Genomic DNA, 22,983 nt, shown 5'->3' on the forward strand with positions numbered 1-22,983 from the left:
GAATTGATGAAGTATTACCTTGTCTGTTAAATGTATTCAGATTTTCACTAGATATACAGTACATACTGCATGTCTGTAAACACGTTTACTTATCAAATATTTTACTGTGCAAAAGTTAAAGAAATTGGTGTAAATAAAAATACGTTTCTTTAAAAAATACTATAGGGATCAGTAAACACAATAAGACTATTTATGATGTCATATTTATCATATTTATTTAAACTTTTGTCTTCTTCTTCTTAATGTGGACTATTGTGTAATGTGTTACGTTTTTTACTGACTTTTTATGGAAAGGTGTTTGTAAATCTGATTAAAATAATGCAGAAGGCATCAAACAATAATCTAATACCAACTTTTTTTTTAAATAAAAATTCATTAATATGCTTAGAACTGAAATGCATGTGAAGTTAAGGATTATATTCATTAAAAATGAATCATTAAATAATTATTACTATTCTCAGCATCCTCTACTCTCGCACCAATTAACTTCATGTCCTCTTTCAACACATCCATATATCTCCTCTTTGACCTTCCCCCTTCTCCAACATCCTACCAATATCCTGTAACTATCTCAATCTAGTCCCTCCGACCTTGTCCCCAAAATAAATATATTTATATACAGTAAATATAATAAACTAGAGTATATAAAACTAAAAAAAAAAAAATTCATTGGCATTGATGCCTTTGTCATCCAGAAACTGCCTACACACTCCGATGACCTGAAGCTGAGCATTGTCATGCACCAGGAGAAACCCAGGGCCCACTGCACCACCGTAAAACCTGACAATGGCATTGAGGATTTCATCCCGGTATCTAACAGCATTAATGGTACCACTGGCTAAAATGTGGAGACCCGTGTGACCCGCCAAAGATATTTCTCCCAAGACCATCAGTGATCCACTGCCAAACTGGTCATGCTAGATAATGTTACAGGCAGCATAACGTTTCCCACAGCCAGACTCTTTCATGCTTGTCACATGGGCTCAATGTGAGCATGTTCTTTTCCGTGAAGAGAATGGAGCACCAGTGGCAGACCTGCCATTTCTGGTGTTCTCTGGAAAATGCAAATAAAGCGACAGAGTGACATTTTGGTAAGAAACATTTAAACCAGTACCCTTTTTAGTTTTAGTAGGGCTCTGGCATTGCATCTCCTGTTCCTCCTAACCAAAAGGATCAGATACCGGTCCTGCTGCTTGGTTCTTGGAGTTTCTACGGTCCTGTCCTGCTCTTCTCAAGTACCAGCCCATCTCCCATTATTAAACGTCTTTGTGATTACACATATGGATGTTGCATATGGCATTTAGAAGACACCCTTATCCAGAGTGACTTACATTCCTGTCTTATGACAAGACAATATTCATTCATTCATTCATTCATTCATTTTCTACCGCTTATCCGATCTTCTCGGGTCACGAGGAGCCTGTGCCTATCTCAGGCATCAATCGGGGTATCAAAGCAGCTAGGATACAACCTGGACAGAGTGCCAACCCATCGCAGGGCACACACACTCTCATTCACTCACATACTCACACACTACGGACAATTATCCAGAGATGCCAATCAACCTACCATGCATGTCTTTGAACCAGGGGAGGAAACCGGAGTACCCAGAGGAAACCCCCGAGGCACGGGGAGAACATGCAAACTCCACACACACAAGGCGGAGGCAGGAATCGAACCCTCAACCCTGGAGGTGTGAGGCGAACGTGTTAACCACTAAGCCACCGTGCCCCCACAAGACGATATGTGCAACCTTATTGGTTTAAAGGTAATGCCTAATTCTACAAGTAATGACAGAGAACATAACAAAGCATGAAACTAGAGACAAATTATTCAGGATGTATAAGATGAGAGCAGTTGTCTATGGCCACCGCCTGCAAAATAATTCCCTATCAGTATTGTGTATTGTGACGACAGAACCCTCATTGCTGCCCATATGTAGATTAAACAAACAACTGTTTGCACAAAGGAAGGACAGGACCGCTTAAGCACATCTGCTGTGGAGAGCAGAATAGCATGTGATGGACTGGTTACTTTGAGCTCTGCTTCCAGAGAAGTAAAAAGCTGTTGAATGAGAGACTTTTGAATGTACCATGGCCACCTTGGAGAATGTAAAGGAAGACAGACAAGAGAACTAGGCTGGTCCACGCTAGCACCAAATTGTCCATCGCTTTGACATAAGCACCAAGAGAGCCACAATGCCTGTGGACCCAACATGGATGAGCCCATGCAGACCAAGCTAGACCCTTCTTGATTCTGGGAGCACTGTGATTCTGGACTGAGCCACTAAGCCATTGGAGACATTGTCTGTTGCAGATGAAACACCTTAGGATGTCCATCTGCCACTCCAAGACAAACAGACTGATCGAGGGGTTCTGTCAGTTCAAGCTGATGCTCCGGGAGGTGGCAGATGAGTAAGAAAGGAACCATGATCTCATCCTGCCCTATGTACTCGAAGCAAACCGGGAAACACCACAACCTTGACAGAGACACCCAACTTTATCACATTGATTTGCTAAAGAAATGTTTTGAGCTGGTGTCTTGCTATTACCTCCACAGATCCCATGGAACATACCTCGGTCCTGTGAGGGGCTGAGCTCACTCCAGTCTAAAACCAAGACCTAACAGAGTTGGGGGACCATGATGCATACGTGTTCTCCTCCACCCCTGGACTGTTGCACCTGGTTCACCATTAGATACCAAGCCAAAACCACCAGCGGCCAAGTTCTTCCCTTTCAGAAACATTTCAGAAACATAAGGATGTTATCTCGAGTCCCCAACAGCAGTATTTGGCTTCTTACATTGACGATGTAGTAGTCCACTTCACCACCCACTACCAAGAAACAGGTACATGTCATGGAGTGTCCTAGGGTGACGTTACGTGACGTGACGTGACGTGACGTGACGTACAGCTAAGTATGGTGACCCATATTCAGAATTCGTTCTCTGCATTTAACCCATCCAAAGTGCACACACACAGCAGTGAACACACACACCATGAACACACACCTGGAGCAGTGGGCAGCCATTAATGCTGCAGCGCCCGGGGAGCAGTTGGGGGGTTTGGTGCCTTGCTCAAGGGCACCTCAGTCGTGGTATTGCCGGCTCGAGACTCGAACCCACAACCTTAGGGTTAGGAGTCAATCTCTTGGCCACGACTTCCCACTCAATCTGTGATAAGCAAGTGTTAATTTGACAGTAAACTGACAAATGCTTCGCTCTGCTTTCCAAAGCTCACCGCCGTCTCTTTTCACCTCAACCCACCTCTTTTTCACCACCCCGGCCCTCGTGTTCAGCGGTCATGATTTGATACAGTTTATGTGTGTAGTAGATCATGTGCAATAATTCAACACTAAAATGTAATAAGATATTTAGTTTCTCATGCTACTGGTTGTTATTTATAATAATAACAATAATGGTTGAGTGCAAAAGAGGTTCAACAGGAATCTCTTAATAACTCTGCAAATAACACACAAATTTTACTACACAGATTTAGAAATGGCTTGGGGCTCAAAGGGATAATACTCCCAAGTGACACTTTGTTTTTACTGTATTTATCAAATTGTTTGTTTTGGCATGTCAGACAGTTACCAGGAAACAGGCAACATTACAGATTATAAAAGTTGAACAGACCATCACAGTGGCACCTGTGCCTTTCCTCTTTAAAGGTGGGATTTGAACAGGAAAATATATTACAGATGCATCTCACATCATCTGATAGTTCCACAGCTGTTAAGACGATCTAAACTTTATTGTTAAAGGTAAAACTGATAAACTGATGAAGAATGAAATGTCATTAACCTGTTTGTTTTCTACAGGCTTGTAGGCGGCGATGGAAAACGGATCATACAGATATGAAATTCTCAAGATCGATGGACTGCGGATCACACGTTACTCGGCTTATCCCGTGTTCGTTCTTCTTCTCTTGATCTATGTGTTTATTATGGTGTCTAACCTTGGCATCGTCATGATGATAGCGACGGAAAAAGCTCTTCACAAACCGATGTACCTTCTTTTCTGTAACCTCCCTGTGTGTGACGCACTCAGTGCTTCCGCTGTACTGCCTGGTTTACTCAAAGACATTCTGACTGAATCTGACAGGTATATCAGCTATGTCGCTTGTGTAATTCAAGCCTTCATGGTTCACTCATTGAGTACAAGTTCACACACTATATTAATGATCATGGCTTTCGACAGGCACGTGGCCATATGTGACCCGTTAAGATACCACACCATAATGACTAACAGGATGGTTGTAAAACTTACTGTAATAGCTTGGCTAATCGCTACTATCCCAGTTGGAGCTCTATTGGCCCTCACTATTAGGCTTTCTCATTGTACTTCAACAATCTCAAATCCTTACTGTGATAATCCTTCACTGTTTAAACTGTCGTGTGAGAATCTGTTGCTAAATCAGGTCTTTGGCTTGCTTTCTTCTGTCATGCTTTGGACTCTGTCGGTATCCTGCATCGCTCTTACTTATATAAAGATCGCCTACGTTTGCTGTAAAAACCAAAGCAGCACAATGAAGAGTAAGGCTATAAAAACATGCAGCACCCATCTGATTGTGTATCTCATTTTACTTGGATGTGGCTGCACTGTAATTATTTTGCACCGTTTCACATCTCACGAGGAACTTCGAAATCTAGCCAGTATCTTATTTCATGTCGTTCCTACAAGCCTGAACCCTGTCATATACGGCCTTCAGACAACAGAAATACGACAGGGGCTCAAGCAGATATTCCAGAGGAGGAAAGTGATTCCAAGATGATTTCCTTAAATCTTAAATAGAGATTTCAGTGCAATACGAATGCAGTGTTAAATAATATGCAGTGATTCCAATAATAATCATACACACACACACACACACACACACACACACACACACATATATATATATATGATTTTTACTAGACATACAATCTGTAAAGAAGTCTTGTGTAAAGAAATTGCTGTAAAGCCAAAAGGATCTAAAATGTTTTCTACCAAAAAAAATATTTAGTATGAGCAGCTTTTGTTTGTGTGTTTAAGTACATGAAAAACTTTCTGTAATAATGTGGGTACCTGATTTTATCCAAGTCTTTATTCTATTGTCTCTGACTATTAGGCTCTATCATTATATTTTAAAAATCTGTGATAATCCTTCACTGTTTAAACCTGTCTTGTGAGAATGTGTTACCTAATTTCCATCTGTCATGCTTTAAATTTACTTAACGAAAGATCACATATGTTAATAATCGAATCGAGTTTTTATCTTTAACATCATTATAATCGATGATGTTTGTCATGACGTCTTCATTTCCTACTTCACACAGATCTTTAGTTTGGGTTTTTAACGCATTTGTCTACAAAAGCCTGACTGAGGAACTGCAGGGTGTCAACGACCTCCTTGTTTAATGTGAGGGGGGAGAAATACATCACGCTGGTTTAACAGTGAATTAATGTAAATGATTCTATTTAGAGATTATGAACAGAAATTTATGGTGTACGATGTGAAGAGAGAAAGAGAAAGCATGACTGTCCTGAAGTGCTGTGAATAACCTCTGCGTTATTCTTTAGTAAACCTGCCTTAGTGTTTATGGATTAAATATAATCTGCTGGAAGAATATTGAATTATTTTTCACTATATTAAAAAAGAATTTAAATAAACCATGGGCAAAGAGCGGGTCGGTTTTCTTGCTTTTTCAGCATTTTACTCCTTTCATTATAAATGTTCAGGCTGTGTGATGCACATTCTTGAGCCTTAGCTTCTTCGACATAGAAATACAAAAATTTAAACAGAAAATATAATTATTTTTATTTTATTTGCCTTTTTTTGGTTGTTTTTTTTTTTTTTAGAAAAGTAATCCGCACAAACATGCTGAGGAGGAAAAAGGATGAAAGCGACAAACATCCACACAGAGTCAAATGAACAGAGCAGCGGATAAGACAAAGCATCACAGTCAGACAGTTCACGCTACAGCAAAGAATTAAAATGAAGTCTATGTGAAAACCAGCGTTATAGCAGGACCGCTTTTAATTACGCACTTCTAAAATAAAACATAAGCGTTTGCGCCGTCTGAACATTGCTGAGAAACAAACGGCAGCAGGACGATTCCCGCTCCCGTTTGTTAAATACATCCTCACGTTCGCCTGCTTTACAGCTCGGTCCGTTAATTTATATTACGTTTGTTGAAAAGTTAACGATGCAGTGTTGTTGTGTTGCATATGTACAAAATCTTACAAAAATAAAGATATTCACGGCCATTTTACAGGTTTAAGCGTCGTCGTTTTGGTGCCAAACTGAGGGATGTTATATATTCCATCTCAAAACGATAAATTTCCTTAAAAAGACCAGCACGTTTTACATAATCTCAGCCACTGATAACTTCTGATTCGATTGAGTTGTATCCTCAATATGAATTACGCAGCAGCTCTGAGGCGCAAAATGAATAAAGAAAGAAAAAAAAAAAAAATAAAAAATCATCTTCTGCCAGAGCACAATGTTGCATGAAGCAAAATACTTAATTAAAATTTAAAGTTAGCTGATATTTAATAGAAAATGATAAACACAGAAAAGCCGGTGACACGAAACGATGCAACGTGTAGTTTCTCTCTAATGATCGCCAGCTAACGACGTTTAGCAAGCATTCCACCGAGAGTAAGAAAAATAACACTAACATGCATGAAGGGTTCTCAAATAAAAATAAACAAACAAACAAAAAAAAATACACAGTAAAATGCACACCTGTATCCAAGCATATAAATCAGACATGAAAAATGACTCATGAATGAATGTGTGTGTGTTATGGAGACATTATGAGGTGAAACTAGAGTGTGGAGAAAAGCCCTGAAGTTCTGTACAGTACATCGTCACTAGTCTCAGTGACTAACAACATATTCGCGTAGGTAAGACTGGGTGAGGCTGCGAAGTTCTTCCAGAGCGTAGTCTTCTGGCAGGGGTAAGCGCCCGATGTGGGGTGCAAGATGACACAAGGGGATGTGACGAGGATCCGGTGGGCCTTCTCCACCCTGCTGAAGGCTTAGCACCACACGCAGGATGTTAGCCAGACGTTTGGCCATTTCTGTAGTCAAGCAGAACGAGCAGACGGTCATATGTTTTCCTTTTTGTGATATGTATCGCAATGTTATTAATTACATACGCACTAAAAGCACGAACCTGACTGGGCCAGTCTGTCTTTGGCTTTGAAACAGGGAAGGAGTTCAATCCTGCTGCACAGGGACGTGACGTCGGTGTGTAGCCGCTCCAGCTCGTACCCCGGGCTGTCCGTCTAAACAGATTGTTAAACAGGAAAAATTCTCAAAATGACAGCAACAAACACCAAAATCCAGGTTAATATTTGAGTAATAGAATCTTAGTTAAAAGTTGCGACGTACCCTCTGAATGGTATTCAGGGTCTGAATAACACGGATATAGTCCAAATACACACGTCCTGATGTGTCCCAGTCCTGTATCTGTACACTGCGCTCAGGCACTGCCAAGCCTTCCAGAAACTCCTTCAGATACTCATGATCATCATTAATGATGCAGTCTGGAAGAATATAGAAACAACAAATGAGGATATTCTATATTAAAAGATAAAAATGTTTGAGTGAAGATTAACCACTAGAAGAAACCTTGTGCTTCACAAATTCCTGCACAAACCTGAAGCCAGGTTCTGGATGACAAGTCGGTGGCAGTGGTTCCAGTGTCCGGCCCGGTAATGGTGCAGTGCTTCGCGGTGCCGGTCTCCGTCCCTGCTTGCCCGGGTGGCCTTGGCTTCATGAATCCACTGCATGGGGATGAGCAGCTTGTTGGTGAGGAAGTGTTCCTTCTCTGCGGTCTCCTCTGTCTCCTCCAGGGTGCAGTGCTGATTCAGGACCTCCCGCACGGCACGCTCTCGAAGTCTACGTATCCGATTACAGACAACAATGCTCAGCGAAACACAAGCCTGTCTCTACGAACGAACAAGTTAACGCTTGCACGTTAGGCCTCAGTTTCCTCAACGAGAATATTACCACAAGGGTTGCCAAGAAGCTCCTCGTGTTTACACATACAGGTTAAAAATCAAGAGAGCTGCAGGCGGTGCTATTAAAATGTTTCCATGACAACAAGATTTTATTGTTAGCGCAGAGCTCCTTATTCCCTATTTCGGTAATACGTGAAACCGTTAAATGAATTGAGGTTAGAGGATGAAAGTTTAGTATGCGAATGATAAGCGTAAAAGTGACACTCGAAGCCTCTACATGATGTCTGCTTGCTCCTCTGATCACCTCATGAGACCTTCTATAATTAGAATCCCTTTAGCAGCAACAGGTTCGTTACTAAACAAATACAACTTGGTGAAATTAAAGCCAGGTTACTCACAAGGAGTCAGGGATGTGCAGGAGAACAAAAACAGCCATCTCCCAGAGGCCTGTGCTCTCGAGCTGGGCAGCATAGCTAGTGTGGAGCAGATTTTGTCTTGGCACCGACAAGTGAGTGTAATTCAGGGCCTGCAGGACGTTCCACAAGTGCCAACTTAGCCTATAGTCCAGCTGCTCTGGAGTCACTGTAGTGGGATCCAGCAGCTGCTGCAGGCTGTAGTGCCTGAACAAATCATATCAATGTTGAATAAAAACAACACGCGTTCGTTACAGAACAGATCTGGGGAAAAGTCTGTAAACATTTAAGAAGCATATTGTCTACTTACTTGTCACTGTAAAGTTTGAGAAGATGGAAACAGATGTCATAGAGGGTTTTATTAGATTCTGTATCTTCCATCTCCTCTAAAGTTTCCTGGTCTATGTTATCCATATATGGTGGAAGAGGAGCACATGCGTATTTTATTCCCTCTTCTGAACCCTGAAAACATGATTTAAAAAAAGAAAAAAGAAAAGAAAAATAAATCAGTCATTCAGACCATCAGGAACTCGTCGTACGTCCAACACGCACATGTACAGAGATCGATCCTGTTATTTCTACAGATATGGATTACACAGTACTTTCAGCCATAAAATATTAAAGAATTTATTCTCTATATTTTTTTTAATATGCTTTAAACAGCGGTTTAGACAAACAGAAATTATGAATGTCCTAATTCCTCCTAACGTTAAACAGGTGACAATCAATTTCTTCTTAAAAGGTTAAATTATTTTGAATAGAACAGAGCTGTAGGATTTGTACCTGAAAGGCGGTTTCGTATTTGGAGAGAGCGTCTGCTACGGATGCTGTAGGAGGCAGCATGTACCACAGATGCACAGCCAAACAGCGCTTCCAGTCCAGCCTAGAGCACACATTTATACAGCAGTCTGTCGTCTCCCAAACCTGAGAACGGAGATCCGACCAAAATCAAATCGGTGTATTCAATCCCAATCATAAAACTGACACACACACACACAACTGGTATTGATCCTTACAGGTTTGCCTGCAAGTAGAGCGAAAATGTGCAATCTCTCCTCATGGATGAAAGAGTCTGTCTGCATTCTGTTCCAGTCTGCTAGCTGCAGAGCCAAAAGATCTCTGCTGATCTGAGAACCCACCGCCTGGGACAGCAGCAGGGACAGACGATGGTCTCCTACAGACAGACGAACAAACAGCAAATTACTAAACTTAACTTAAGACACGACGACATGACAAGGATTGGGGTTTTTTTTCTTCTTCTTTAACCTCACCATTTTTCTGGGCCAGTCTGCAAGCCTCACTGATACAATGCCCAGTCAGGTAGCTGAAGATGGCTTCGACGTGACTCTGTGTCTTACACTGGTTCACTTCCTCCTGGATGCATTGGGCTGCGCTTTCAGATAGCCAGCGAGAGAAACTGTGTCTTCTCGCATGTTGCTCTCTGTAACCTCCGCCAACCTCGGGCTCCAAGTCCTGCTCTCCAAGACGTCCCCATAAAGCCTCACACAGAGTCCACACTTGTTGCCAGTGGCTGAGTACGACTGATGGAAACGACAGGAAGAGAGTGCTCTCAGAAGGTTTCCTCAATTCTGATCTTGGATCTAGACATTTGAATCTGATCCAAAATAAACTGCATGTAGACGCTGCTTCTTGCATTACGAGTCAGTAGTTAGAACTGTGAGAGATCATCTTACCATCTCCAGCTCCTGCCTGCTTGAGGACTTCTACAATCCACTCGGCGTAATCGTGCAGTGCGTTCACGCCTTTCTCTGGCAGGATGAAAGGGCAGATATCATCAGTGCTAATCGTGCTGTGCTTGAGCCCGATCTCGAGGGGCTTGTGGTACACGGACAGGCTCTGTGCCTTCTCCTTGGGCTCCATGCCAACCACCTGCTCCACGTGTACTTTGAAAGGGCTTTCATTGATTCTGCAGAAAACATTGAGAGAAAAATGAATCAAATTCAGATCGTTTATCAAAAATACGGCTATGCAGCTTTTATTAATCACTTATTCTCTAGAGTAAAATGAAGTAAAAATCAAACAAAACCCCAAACAGCAAACTTGATTAACATTCATTCTCGCTCGACTCACTGCCAGGTCTTGGTAGGTTTGGGCAAGAAGCCGAAGCCCAGGACGTCTTTGGTCTGATCCTTTGACTCTTCAGATGTGCTCAGGGGATTCCCACAATGCACTAGTGTCCAGTTCGGACCCCATCCCACCCTAAAAGACCGTCCCATGTACAGCGCTGCGTCCATCATCAAACGACCTTTTCCGCTAGTGACAGAGTTAGCCATTGGCACAGGGCCACCCAGTCTGCGTGCTCCAACGGTCCTCAGAGTGACCTCAGGAACAGGGAGAGGCAACATAATGGAGGTGCCCAGCGAAGGCCATGGGGCTTCTGGGACATCTGGTTTACTCGGCTTTTGAGGGCTTGCTCCAAAAGGAACCTCTGGCAGATGGGAAAACAGCCCTCCAAACGAGGTGAATTTGCTCTGGAGGCGGCTACCCACTTCCAGGAAAAAAAAAAGAAAAGTTCTTTTTAGTGACACAGCATAAAGTCCTACTAATACAACAAAGTAATTAATGATGGGTGTCTTCTTACTGTCAAGTTGTGGAAGAAAAAATAAAAGGTTAGTTCTTCATGCATTGACCAAAGCAGTAAAAAGCTAATATAACTACATTTTTGGTACACCAGGTGAAGGCTATGGGTTATATCAGAGATGTGGGAAATGACATCAGTCATATGACTTGACTCGAGTCAGACTTAAGTCGCAAATTTGCGACTTGCTTGACAAATATTAAAAAAAGACTCGACTTTGACTTGACATTCATGACTTGAGACTTACTCCCACCTCTGGGTTATACTAGCATAACGGACAGCTAACAATATTAATTCAAATGACACCGAGTGTTGCCTTGTCCTGTTTCTGAAAACATGTCAGTAGTGACGGTGTGTGTGTGTGTGTGTGTATATGTGTGTATTCAAAAATCTACTAACCTGATAGCCTGGCTTGGGCTTGACCGATTAAAAGCTGAGGAGACGAAACCTCTAAGAGTTTCGGAGGGAGCTGCTCGTGAAAGAGGTCGCAGTCGTCGTCACCCGCAAACAGGGACGCCTTCATAATCTGTGCAATTTACAGGAACAGAATAGAAGGCATAGTAAACACACGACCCCAAGTCTTCACAGTGTGTTCAAGTATATGCAGTGTATCGTGGGAACGCCGCTAAAACCTGAAGTGTGTGTGGGTTGATTCCTAAAGAGGAAGCAATCTGACTGGAAGCAGAGATGGGCTCTGGCTCAGTAGGGGTGGCTGGTCTTAGAGCCATCCTCGTGTCATCCTCCAGCACGCTGTCGTCCTCCTCAAACAGCAGTCCATCTGCTGGAGGCTCCTGGGTGATATCCGCCATGTCGCTGTCCAGCTCCGGCACACGGCTCAGAAGCTCCAGCACGGCCGTACTCTACACGCACGTGCAAAGACAGACCGTGAGATGCTCATGCTTAAATATCGGCAAACATCAACAACTATAAATTCGACGTGTTACACAGAGACATTCCTCTAACACAAACAAAACAAAAACAAAAAAAGACACTATTGTATTGCCAAAAAATTCTGCATTTTTATTTGTTAGAATACATAAACAAAATCACACAATCACACCCCATTTAAACCACTGAATTTGCACGTGTTTAGGGAATCATTTGCAATAATTCAAGGAATATGAATGAAGCATTTCACTTACACAACAAACACTTATGTAACAAAATTTGATATACATTCAGCAGCTTATGTTCACTCACAATCCACCCCCAAAACAGCCAATAAAAAAGTTAGACGTTATAAAACGCCTACAGAAGTTAAATAAATTCTCCATGACTATGCTTGAAAATATATTCTTAACTGCAAACCGATTACAATCTGCATAGCAAACAGGCCAAGTGTCTAAAAAGTTGTATAGTTATATGATACGGTGCTAAATTGTAACTGTAAAATGTTATCAATTCTTGTAGACAGCCTGGATCTATTTATCGGCATCAGCAGCAGTGGTACAGATGAGCTCAGTGTGTCTGTCGTAGCGTGTTCCTCAGTCTACCTGAGCTTGAGGCGCCATCTGCTGGTGCTGCTGGGACAGTGGAATTTGTTGCAGTCCTGCCTGGATGGCTGTTTTTAACTTCTTCGTCTCGGTTTTAGCCTGGGAAATGTCTTCCTCCTCGTCAGAGTCCTGCAGGCCGTACTTGGAAAAATGTGTGACCTGGAGAAAAGATGAAACAGGATTAAAATCGTTTCACAGAATTGCAAGTCAGAAAACATCAAAAACAAATCGTAACCTGTGACAAAGAATTATATAATCTCAAACTCTATACATGTCTTCATACGTGACATAAAAAAAAAAAAAAAAAGAAAGAAGGGGGACTCGAACCTCAAACACCCAGGAGCCAGTTTCAGGTCTGTATTCCAGGAAGCGAGCACCCTGCTTGCGTGAAGCATTCTCCAGACGTTCCTCGAAGTTCATCTCGCTCAGACGCTGAGGACTTTTGATCTGAACACGGGTGGTTTTGTCGTTGGGCCAAACGCCATCCAGCGTCACTTCTGCTCGTCTGTAAACCACATTTAACGTACGTCATTTTATTATTTAAGCACGCAGAGCATCGACAGCCGTTCAAAGTCAAAAAAGTATCAGGAAAACAGGAGATGGTGCTGCTAACCTGTTGAGGCCATCTCCTGCGTTAGGCTTATCGTTGTCATCGGGGTAGACGATTACTTCCTTTCGTCTAAAGTGCACGATTTCATCAAGATTCAGGTTGGTCAAATTTACTTCGCCTGGGAAGAAGACTGACCCGTAGCCTGGAACACATGTTCGATATGAATTGATATTCATCTGTGTTGTAAAATAAATGTTTTACGAATTGTGATCGCTAGTATACCTTTCCTTCCGACTGTGAAGTTCTCGACAATACACTCCCCGTTCTCATTCAGCATCTTCCCCAGCTCCTCCATGGACGGGATGGTGTAGTAACCGATCCGTGTGAGAACGATACCTGCAAACACGAAAGAGGGGGAAGTCAACCGTGGATCCACGATGGTTCTACAGATTAACATCTTGGATTTATAAGGCTTGGAAGACTAGAGACACCACATACCAGCTGGGTGAGGAGGTCTCTGTGCCTCCAGCTCTTCGTCTCTCTCTTCCTGAACGCTGTCATCTCCCAAAGAGATCTCCTCGCTGCTGAGGTCCAGGCCGTTACGGACGCTGACGACTCTCCTCATGTTCAGCTCGGTGATGGTGTCTTGCAGCGAGGGACTGGGCTGGTTGTGTGGGATGGACTTAACAATGGGGTTGGGATAGAACTTGGAGACATGCAGATCATCCTCTGCTCCTCCTTCACCCTCTATATCTTGGGTTTCCTCTGCATCTGCTCTCAGACTGGAGAAATTTAAAAGATTACTGAGGGGTTTTTCTGGTAATATGCCACACAGTTAAATTGTACTGCTTACACGTTAAAGGGAATAACATTTAGTTCTCTAACGATCCAAAAAGAGCCAAAAAAAAAACATCATGGTTATAAGATACCAATATAAAATCTGACCTGAGGCCGTTCTGCGGATATTCTGACGGAGAGTTCAAGTCATCGACCTCTCTGTTCAGTGGGCTGCTGTACAGACTGCTTCCATTCAAGTTTTTTAACACAAGTTTCTTTATGCTCCTCCTAAAAACAGAACAAGTGTAAATGCTTTCACAAAACTTTATGGATTTCTAGACATTAACGCAAAATCCCTGTTTAAAATCCAAGGCTTTGAATAAAATGTCCCTTACCTGGGCATAAAGGCTCCGTTTGTGAGAGATGGTTCCTCGTCGTCTAGGCCGTCGAAAAGCTGAGATTTCCCAGAACCTGAAGAGGTGAGGGCCTTAGGGCGCACACGCGTGGCAGGACGAGGGGTGAGCTTGTAGTGCGTGGGGGTCGTTAGGGCTTTCTGGGCAGCTGGATTCGTAGGCTTCAGGCGCTAAATTAAAGCAAAAATAATATAAAAATCTTTCTCCAAATCTGCGAGCATCTCAGGGATCAAGCTATAAAGTACTAGAAAACTATATTACTCTAGATAGGCCAATCTCTCCTTAAATCAGAGCTTCAACAACTAACTGAGGGGAGGAAAGAAAAAGGATGAGGAAGAAGAGGGGAAAGAAAAGAAAAGCCACCTACCTCTTCTTTCTTCTTGGGATCAGAGAGTGGGTTTCTAAAAAGGGGAGAATCCCCAAAAGGTGAATAGTTAAGAGCGTTGAGCTGCTGCTGTAGCACCGCTTGCTGAGCTGCGGCGTTGGGATCCGTCAGAGCTGAAAGAACAAAACGTTTTAGGAAGCTTGTAATCCAAAGGGCTCCATCCTTATGTTTTTGAAATTTTTAAACTAGACAAGTCACAACCAAACAAAAGTTTTTTTCTAATATGTTAATTCATAAAGGAGTAATACCCACCGACAGGCTGCTGCGGTGCTCCAAAGTTCAGACTGCTGTTTCCTGTGTTGAAGCTAGGTCCCCCAAATGTGCCCACTGTCCCTAGAGTGGAGCCAATCTTGTTCTGGTTATTTCCAAACAGAGACGTTGTCCCTGTACCTACACCTGAAAGGATGGGATGAGATGCTCCTCTCAATACAAAGACAAGACGATGCAGTTTATCGTTATGCACAAAACAACTGAACAGATTATACCTGTTCCAAAACCTGCTCCAAGTCCTGTTCCTAATGTACCAGTAGCAGGTTTGTTTCCAAACAGGCTGCCTCCAGCAGGATTGGCACCAAAACCTAAGAGACACAAATTTGATTTATAAAATCTAAAGGCAAGTTTTTAAATAGGTTACAAACAGACTACAAATAAAATTCTCACGCTTACCAAAAGTGTTTGTATTTGTGCCAAGTGTGAGTGTGGGTTTGTTGCCAAACAGGCCTGTTCCTGTGCCAAAGGAAGGAGCACTCGTTGTGGTGGTACCAAAACCAGCAGGCTTGTTTCCAAACAAATTCTGTAAAGATTTATTTAAAAAAAAAAAAAAAAAAAAAAAAACACATTAATGCATAAATAGCCAAACTACCTAAATGACATTCATATGGAAAAAAAATAGCTGAAAGTGAGAAATTTTCACTAGTCACCTGTGTACCAACATTCCCAAAGCCTGTGCTGGGCTGCCCAAAGAGTCCAGTGCCCGTGCCGAAGCCAGCCGCTGTGCTGGTGTTCGCTGTGTTTCCAAACAAACCTCCGGCCTGTGAGGCAGCAGTGTTCCCAAACAAACCCTGATCACGGTGAATAATCCACAGATTATAAAATAATTACAAACATCGATGTCAGCATCATCTCACAAACTTTCTAACTGTGTGTGTACTAACCATGCTGCTGGTATTTGCCAGGCCCATGGTATTGGTGCCACCGAATGAGAACCCTGTGTTTTGGGTCGTGGTGGGCTGACCAAAGGGCTTGAAGAGACTATTAGCCGGAGCTGGCTGGCCGAATAAGCCACCCGGAGTCGCCCCAAATCCACTTGTACCTGCAGAACAATTAGTCATGTCACGGTCATTCATTTTGTGTAACAGCAATACATACAAGCATCTAGAATTCAGCACAAGGACATGCATACCCTTGCTTAACATACATGCTAAAGATTCCATTGTAATCATGAGACCAAAATAAAAAAAATTACATGTATGTTTAAAGGACTTATTGCATTCCTAGCAAAAGTGTATATATGCGTACGTCCTGAGAACACGCCAATGTCTGTAACTTACAGAGATTGTATTTTATATATTATATCTTATATTTACCAGCACTGAAGGAGGGCTTGGCCTGGTTGAAGCTGAAGCCAGGACCCGTGGAGCCAAACAGACCGGTAGCAGTGCTTGGTGTTGCGGTGGCTGTAGCCCCAAACAGGCCACCTGTGTTGGAGGGTCCCTTTCTCCCAGCCTGGTAATCCTCTAACCGTAGCTCCTGAAAAACAGAGATGTGATTATTAAACTGATTAAACACTCAAGACACTAGATGGTGGGGAAAAAAAAAAAAAAAACTGCTCCTGACCTCCAGAGATTTGTTTTCGTACTCCTTCATGGCTGTGATACACTGATGTTTGGTGTTGATGCTGGTCGTCACACCGCTCTTTACCATCGTGTCACTTCCTGTCGGTGGCTGAAAGAAATTAGGAGATGGAGAAAAATTTAAAAAACGCCTGTTTCCGACCAAGTTAAAAAAAGATTAAGTTGTAAGGAATTAAAATGATTAAACCTACATTAAATTTGATGGTTGTGCCAGGCTGGGCAGCTGTGAAGCCTGAGGATCCAAACAAAGACGAGGCTGCTCCGAATGGATTGGAGGTGGTGTTAGTTGTCCCAAACAACCCTCCACTGCTGGTACTAGTCCCGAACGCTGCAAAACAGATTTGACAATGTAATAACACATACCAAATAACCACATATCGCTGTGTAACTCCTTACCGGATTAATTAAACTGAACTTACTACCAAAAGAGGCAGGTTTACTGGCACTGAATGCATTGCCTTGCTGAGAGAAAAGACCCCCACTTCCTGTATTAGTACTTCCAAAGAGGCTGTTTGAGGTACCACCACTTGTTGCACCAAACCCAAATCCGCTGCTTGTGGACGAAGTGACGGGCTGACTGAACGTGCTGGAGCCAAAGAGCCCTCCTAGGTAGAGCAAAAGATCTCTGTTTATTACATAATCTCTTCAGCCTCCTTGATCCATTCACCACCAGAGTGACTCCCGAGCCGAATTTATTTGACTCATGAGAGTCAATTCTGTCATTGATTTGCATACAACAACAACGGAAAGCTCGTTCTTCCTATATTTGTGGAATACTGGCTAAACACAGATACTGTAAAACCTCTTATTTTAAGAAACACCGCACTGTTTTGTACAGCACAACCGTTTTAAAACAGATGATCAAGAACAAAGATTTCAAACATGAGATCTAACATTTGGACCACATCACAATATCAAAAACATATTTTACAAATTGTGCTCAAAAATTGAACACAGAGATGACAGAAGCATGTATGTGTATTTATCTGCATACCAGGTTTGTTCTGTGTTGCTCCAAAGAGACCACCGGTGTTGTTTGTGGCTCCAAATGCAGAGGCACCAAAACCACCTGCTGCACCAAACCCTGTGTCTGGATAGTGAAAGCAAAAAAAAAATAAAAAATCACTTTTTACCTCAATACAGACCAACACAGGAAATTAGGCTCAAAGAAGAAAAATAAATAAATAACAATAAAACACATTGCACATAGAAAAAGAAAATCAGACATGAAGCATGAAACATGAAGCACAGATGAAATCCTCAATACTTACTCTGTTGTCCAAACGTAGATGAAGCCCCAAATCCTCCTGTTCCTCCCCCGAAGGGAGTACCGAACGACTTGTTGAACATCTTGGGCTGCTATAGACACTGCATAAGTCTGCCACAGACACAAATACAATCAATTTCAATGATCAAAACCAACAAAATTGTTTATTCATTATTCATCTGTTGTGTTCAAAATATTTTCAAAATATTAACCGATTAAATTTAACCAATGTGTAAAATGACACGTTTTTAAGGTGTGTAATGTGGTAGTTCACATAACTAGCTATATTTACTTGTGTACAATAAACATGACTGCTTGAAAAAGAAAAAAAAAACAGACAAAACCACCACATCTGTCTCATCTGCAAACGCTGTTTGTTATTAATGATAGCAGGACAAAACAGCACTTCTACAGTTTTATGTCCTGCTAGTGGGAAAAGGCACAAATCGTTACACTACATTCGAGTACCTGCTGATAATACTCTCTATACTGAACATAATATATTATAATGAGGAGAAAACGATAAGTTATAGTATGCCTTTACCATATCTAGGGTTAGAGGATTTTTTGCTTTCTCTTTCAGCTAACGACAATGTGTCACGACAGTAAGAGATGTAATAGAAATCTATATTTAAGAGACTTTTCTAAGAAAGAACCGTAATTAGGTGATTTATATTTTAAAATTATATAATTGGGCCAAAAAGTAAAAAATAAAAACTAGATGTCTTATTTATTCGCATAACTGAGGGGAAATCGTCTGGATTAAGGTTTGGTCATGTTTAGTACTTGGCAATGGAATGAAGTGTCCATGGGTCAAGATTTAGATTATTTTTTCTTAAATAAATTGAACAGACAGAATGTGACAGAAATATGAAGGTGGGATTTTAACAAATACATCTCAGTTCATAGAAAATTCCTGCTTTATGTTTAGTACAAAAAAATAAGAGAAAAATTCAGAATTCTAAATAAATAAATAAATAAAAACAAATAGATAGATAAATAGAAATAAAAAAGAGAGGAAACAAAATTCAAGTTAGCAATTTCCCAAACAATTTTGATTTTGTGGGAATTTTCAACAAACTAGTCATTAAAATACTTTCTTTAATAATAAAAGAACAGAAAGAAAAAAAAAAGAAAAGATGACTTAAAACAGAGCTCTCACTTTTCCCCACATGTACAATAAATGACAAACATCTTGTAACATGTGATAATAGCAACAGCATTCAGAGAGAACTAGGAGAACTCGTATATCCTTTTTCTTTACCTCAGAGTTGTTACTAAATTCTTATGGTCATGTTAATTACAATGAACAAAAAAGACAGTCATATTAAATAGTGCTTTAACTCATAAATAAGTGTTAAGTGTCCTGGGCGCCAGAGACAAGGCCCTGTGCTCGGTCAAGGCCTGTGTTGTGTTTAAACTCAGGTGTAGAAGCTTTGTAAAAAGAGTCAGAACGCCATTAGTTTTAGTCACTGACAGAAACTAAACAACAGAGAGATCATTTGTGAAAAGTACCGTGAAGTCTGAGGTAACTATGAGGTTTACAAACCGGATTTATCCAGTGAAAACTAGCGTGAACAGACAACAGCTAACCAAAACCGCCCAGATTAAAGGTCTAGCTTAACCACGATAGTGTCGTCGAAGCTGGAATCGTTTCATTTGGCTTCTTTTTTTAAACAAAAACAACAACAAATTAATTACTAAAATGTTCTCTTTTGACTCACGTGCTTGTCGTACAAACCAGTGAGAACCGCTTTCCAGTGATGTTAGCTTAAAGCTAACGCGCTAATCAGAACCAGCGAGCTCACGAGCGACTTTTTTTTTTAACATGAAATTACCTCATTTAAATGTTTAAAACGCTCGGTGTGTAATAAAAAGAGACATTTAAGATGTCATATCCGTGTTTGTATTCGTTATTTTTAACGAATTAGCTGCGTTTTAATGCTCACGAGTCGGCTAGTTAGCTAACTAGCTAAGTTAGCATAGCTAGCTAAAGGCGGTAGTGCGCGAGACAGAGCGATTCGAACTCGAACAAAATCACATGTCTGGTCAAAAGTTACTCACTGTGTCGAAATCACAACGTGTGTTCGGACACGTAGAGATCCGTCACGTCTGCGATGCTTTGAGAAGATGTGAGATTTCCGACAGAACGTTCGAAGAACATGTCGCTAAAAAGAACTCGGTCGCTTGGAGGGAAACAACGCAACGCCAAATGCGTCACCGGCTGTAGAACAGAGACGCAGATTCGACACGTGAACTGGAGATTCGCCACGGAGAAAAAAAATACAAAGTTTTTTTTTATATATAACACGTCCTTGCATGTTTCATTTGAACGTTATATATTTCGCTTATTTTAATTCTGCGTAAAGTTAAAATCTGTGCTTTTGACGAATGTAATCAGTTGTAATCATTGTATAATAGTGTAGCACAGGGCTCTCAAGTTTTGAAGACAGGCAAAAGTGACATTTGCAAAAAAAAAAAAAAACCACCACCCAAAAATAAAAAAATGTGTTTCACCAGGATCACTGACCACATTTTAACCAAGTACAAAGTATTTGTTCAATTTGCATTTATTAATGTGTGTGAGAGAGAGATTATGATTGGTGGTGTTGATTGTAAGTGTTTGTTGCCTTTTTCGTCTCCTTTATCATTTGTAATGTTGATCCCATATAAAACAGTTCGGCTCAAGCCCAGACATTTTTAGGGTCATGATTGAGGACAATGTCCCGTCTAGAGACGAGCTGTTTCGTGTTGAGGTTTTGTTCAAACCGACCATCGAAAATACGCTCACTAATAAATGTTTTTTTTTCATTGGTTGTTGCGTTAAATCTTACCCAGATACAATAGTGCTATTTTCTGATTGGCTGTTGTGTAGCCTCTGTTTTTTGATTGGCTGATAAGTGTCAGGCTCGACTAAGAACTCTAGGGGAGACGCGCTTGTTTCCTGTCCGGTTCCATAGAGACAGCGGTGAGGACAGAGACCTTTTGGGCGCTGCGGCTTATTAAATATATGATAAATAGTCAGATCTAAATACCACTAAACACCTTTGGGTTACACGCCAGGCCTGGAGCCTATCACAGGGGACTTGGGGCAGACGACAGGAATCACTGAACAGGGTAGAATCGCCAAATATCAAATGGGATTGTCCTTCTTTTAATAGTCAGATCTAGGAAATTTCCTTTCTCCTCCGGGACCCTGAATGTCCCAGTTTCAATAGGCTAGATCGACGTTTACAGTTTCTGTTCGTATTTAGAACGCTGCCGATGTATTCGGCTTTGTGAAACTTCTCTGGATGACCATGCTAATACAAAAAAACAACAACATTGAAATCACAGAGTATAACATGCACTGAGCTTGTCTACACTAGAATGCACCAACAATGTAATTCAAGACAAGCTTTTATACATTTTTAAGCCTTTCACCAATAAGCCATTCTTATCAACTTTAAAACCAACATCCTTTCCAATCCTCTCTCACAAAACCAACTCCCTCCACCATTCCTCTCTCAAAGTCAGTGACCCCGTGGTCAGTAACCGGTTGTATGCCTTAAGGTCCTTTCAAAAAGCACAAGCTTGCAATATCATCTTACTAAGTCCTTCCCCTACGCGCGTTGTGGTTTCCCTTTACGGGTTACTGAGCACTTTTTTTTTAAGAGAGAATTCATTTAGCATACTCAGCACACCTTATCTTTTAACACACAAGCAATATTAATGCATACATATTTTGAAAGCAAAGAAAGAAAAATAAAGTAAAGAAAACTTAATCACTTTAATAATCTTGATCTTGATCCATTCTTCATTTCTGTTACTTTTTCATCCATTGATTTCTTCAAGCTTCATAATCTTTAATTCATTCACAAGTTGTTTTATTTCTTCTGCTGCTTGTTCTATTCTCTCCTTTTTTCTCTACTCTTTGTCTTTGTCTTCTAGCTCTACGTTTTCTGGTACTTATAGCCTGAATCTCACTTTTCTTTTGTATGGAAATACTGTATGAGAGCGGGGTTTTGAAGTTGAATAGCATTGGTAAGTTTGCTTTAATGAGCATGAAGGTAACCATTCATTTCCTTCATCATCCATTCTACCTACTCCTAGTCTTATGTAATCTTGATTCTGCCCATTAAGTGGCCATATCAGCAATACCTCCCTGGCTCTGCTCTATGTTTTACACTCAGCTACATAAATTCAATTCAATTCAAGTTTATTTGTATGGCGCTTTTTACAATTGACATTGTCTCAAACCAGCTTTACAGAACATAAACATGGAACAAAAGGTAAATATAAAGAATAATATAAGGATTAGTAGAATACAAAATTCAAGATTAATATTAGATCTATTTAACATTTTATATTTAATATTTCTTTATATATAAAGAAAAACAGAACAAAGGACAGAACATGTTAAGAAGAATTGGTGCAACAATACATTGACCACTCGTATTACAAAGAAGTTCAGATATATACACATGGATCGAAGGATGTACACCGGATGTACAGCAGCATCAGTCTATATACTTTTTATCTGAGATATCCGCTATATGCTATTGTGGTACTTGGTAGCTCAGCCTAGTGGTTAGGGTGTTGGACTACTGATCGAAAGGTCATAGGTTTAAATCCCAGGTCCACCAAGCTGCCACTGAGCAAGACCCTTAAACCTCAATTGCTCAGTTGTATAAAAAAAAAAAAAGTAAGTTACTCTGGATAAATGAGTCTGCTAAATGCCAGGAATGTAGTGCTAGCATTTCAGTGGATGGAGGAAGTACAAGCTACTAGGTCAGTAATTTTTACAAATGATGCACTGTGGAACATCTACAGCAAGACAAGACTTGGTTTATGAAGCAATACAAAGCCTCTTGAGAACTAGTAGGTACAGACTTAGTGTTAACTTCTCGTGGGTCCCATCACATATAGGGGTGAAAGGAAATGAGGAGGCAGACACTCTGGCCAAGGCTTCAAAACACTCACATATTGACATACGTTTATCATTAAGTAGGTGAGGGAAGTGAGAGGGATCATAGTGAAAAAGTAATAAGAAAGATGTGACAGAAAGAGCAGGACACTGGAATAAAAGGAAGGCACTTATACCGCATTCAAGAGATTGTCTGTACCATATTCAAGGGCTTGTTGCTCCAGAATGCACATTTAACACTGTGCATTAAATAAGACAGAATGAAGAAGCAGAATATGGAAGTGTGATAAATGTGGCCAAGAACAGTCAGTAGCTCATGTGCTCATTAAATGTTTTGCATATGAAAGAGAAAGATTTCCTTTAACACTCAGGCTCTAA

At 41.0% G+C, this 22,983-nt stretch overlaps 2 protein-coding genes across 3 annotated transcripts; one reads left to right on the plus strand and one right to left on the minus strand.

Annotated features, from left to right (window-relative positions):
- The first annotated feature begins 3,832 nt into the window (after positions 1 to 3,832).
- LOC113646920 (olfactory receptor 52N5-like) lies at positions 3,833 to 4,771 on the plus strand. The gene has a single exon (XM_047805546.1). The coding sequence runs from the start codon at positions 3,833 to 3,835 to the stop codon at positions 4,769 to 4,771; it is 939 nt and encodes a 312-aa protein (XP_047661502.1).
- A 1,001-nt stretch (positions 4,772 to 5,772) lies between these two features.
- Positions 5,773 to 19,929, minus strand: nup98 (nucleoporin 98 and 96 precursor). 2 transcript variants are annotated; one of them, XM_027153406.2, is made up of 33 exons: positions 19,764 to 19,929; positions 17,704 to 17,810; positions 17,427 to 17,522; positions 16,852 to 17,037; positions 16,624 to 16,760; positions 16,416 to 16,523; positions 16,166 to 16,328; positions 15,734 to 15,891; positions 15,500 to 15,640; positions 15,246 to 15,372; positions 15,065 to 15,157; positions 14,832 to 14,975; positions 14,562 to 14,692; positions 14,177 to 14,364; positions 13,950 to 14,069; positions 13,503 to 13,786; positions 13,287 to 13,400; positions 13,068 to 13,206; positions 12,782 to 12,959; positions 12,455 to 12,613; positions 11,594 to 11,821; positions 11,361 to 11,487; positions 10,454 to 10,871; positions 10,057 to 10,289; positions 9,634 to 9,903; positions 9,379 to 9,536; positions 9,146 to 9,286; positions 8,673 to 8,824; positions 8,348 to 8,569; positions 7,646 to 7,887; positions 7,378 to 7,532; positions 7,160 to 7,271; positions 5,773 to 7,064 (listed from the first exon to the last, which is right to left on the minus strand). In XM_027153406.2, exons 2-33 carry the CDS (start codon positions 17,780 to 17,782, stop codon positions 6,862 to 6,864), a joined length of 5,406 nt encoding a protein of 1,801 aa, XP_027009207.2. In that variant the 5' UTR covers positions 17,783 to 17,810; positions 19,764 to 19,929; the 3' UTR covers positions 5,773 to 6,861. The 2 variants fall into 2 exon arrangements, with proteins under 2 accessions (XP_027009207.2, XP_027009208.2); XM_027153407.2 differs by lacking the exon at positions 19,764 to 19,929 and adding an exon at positions 19,424 to 19,662.
- Between the last annotated feature and the right edge of the window lie 3,054 nt (positions 19,930 to 22,983).

This window comes from Tachysurus fulvidraco, chromosome 21, assembly GCF_022655615.1.
Source record: "Tachysurus fulvidraco isolate hzauxx_2018 chromosome 21, HZAU_PFXX_2.0, whole genome shotgun sequence".
NCBI classification, from domain to species: Eukaryota; Metazoa; Chordata; class Actinopteri; order Siluriformes; family Bagridae; genus Tachysurus; species Tachysurus fulvidraco.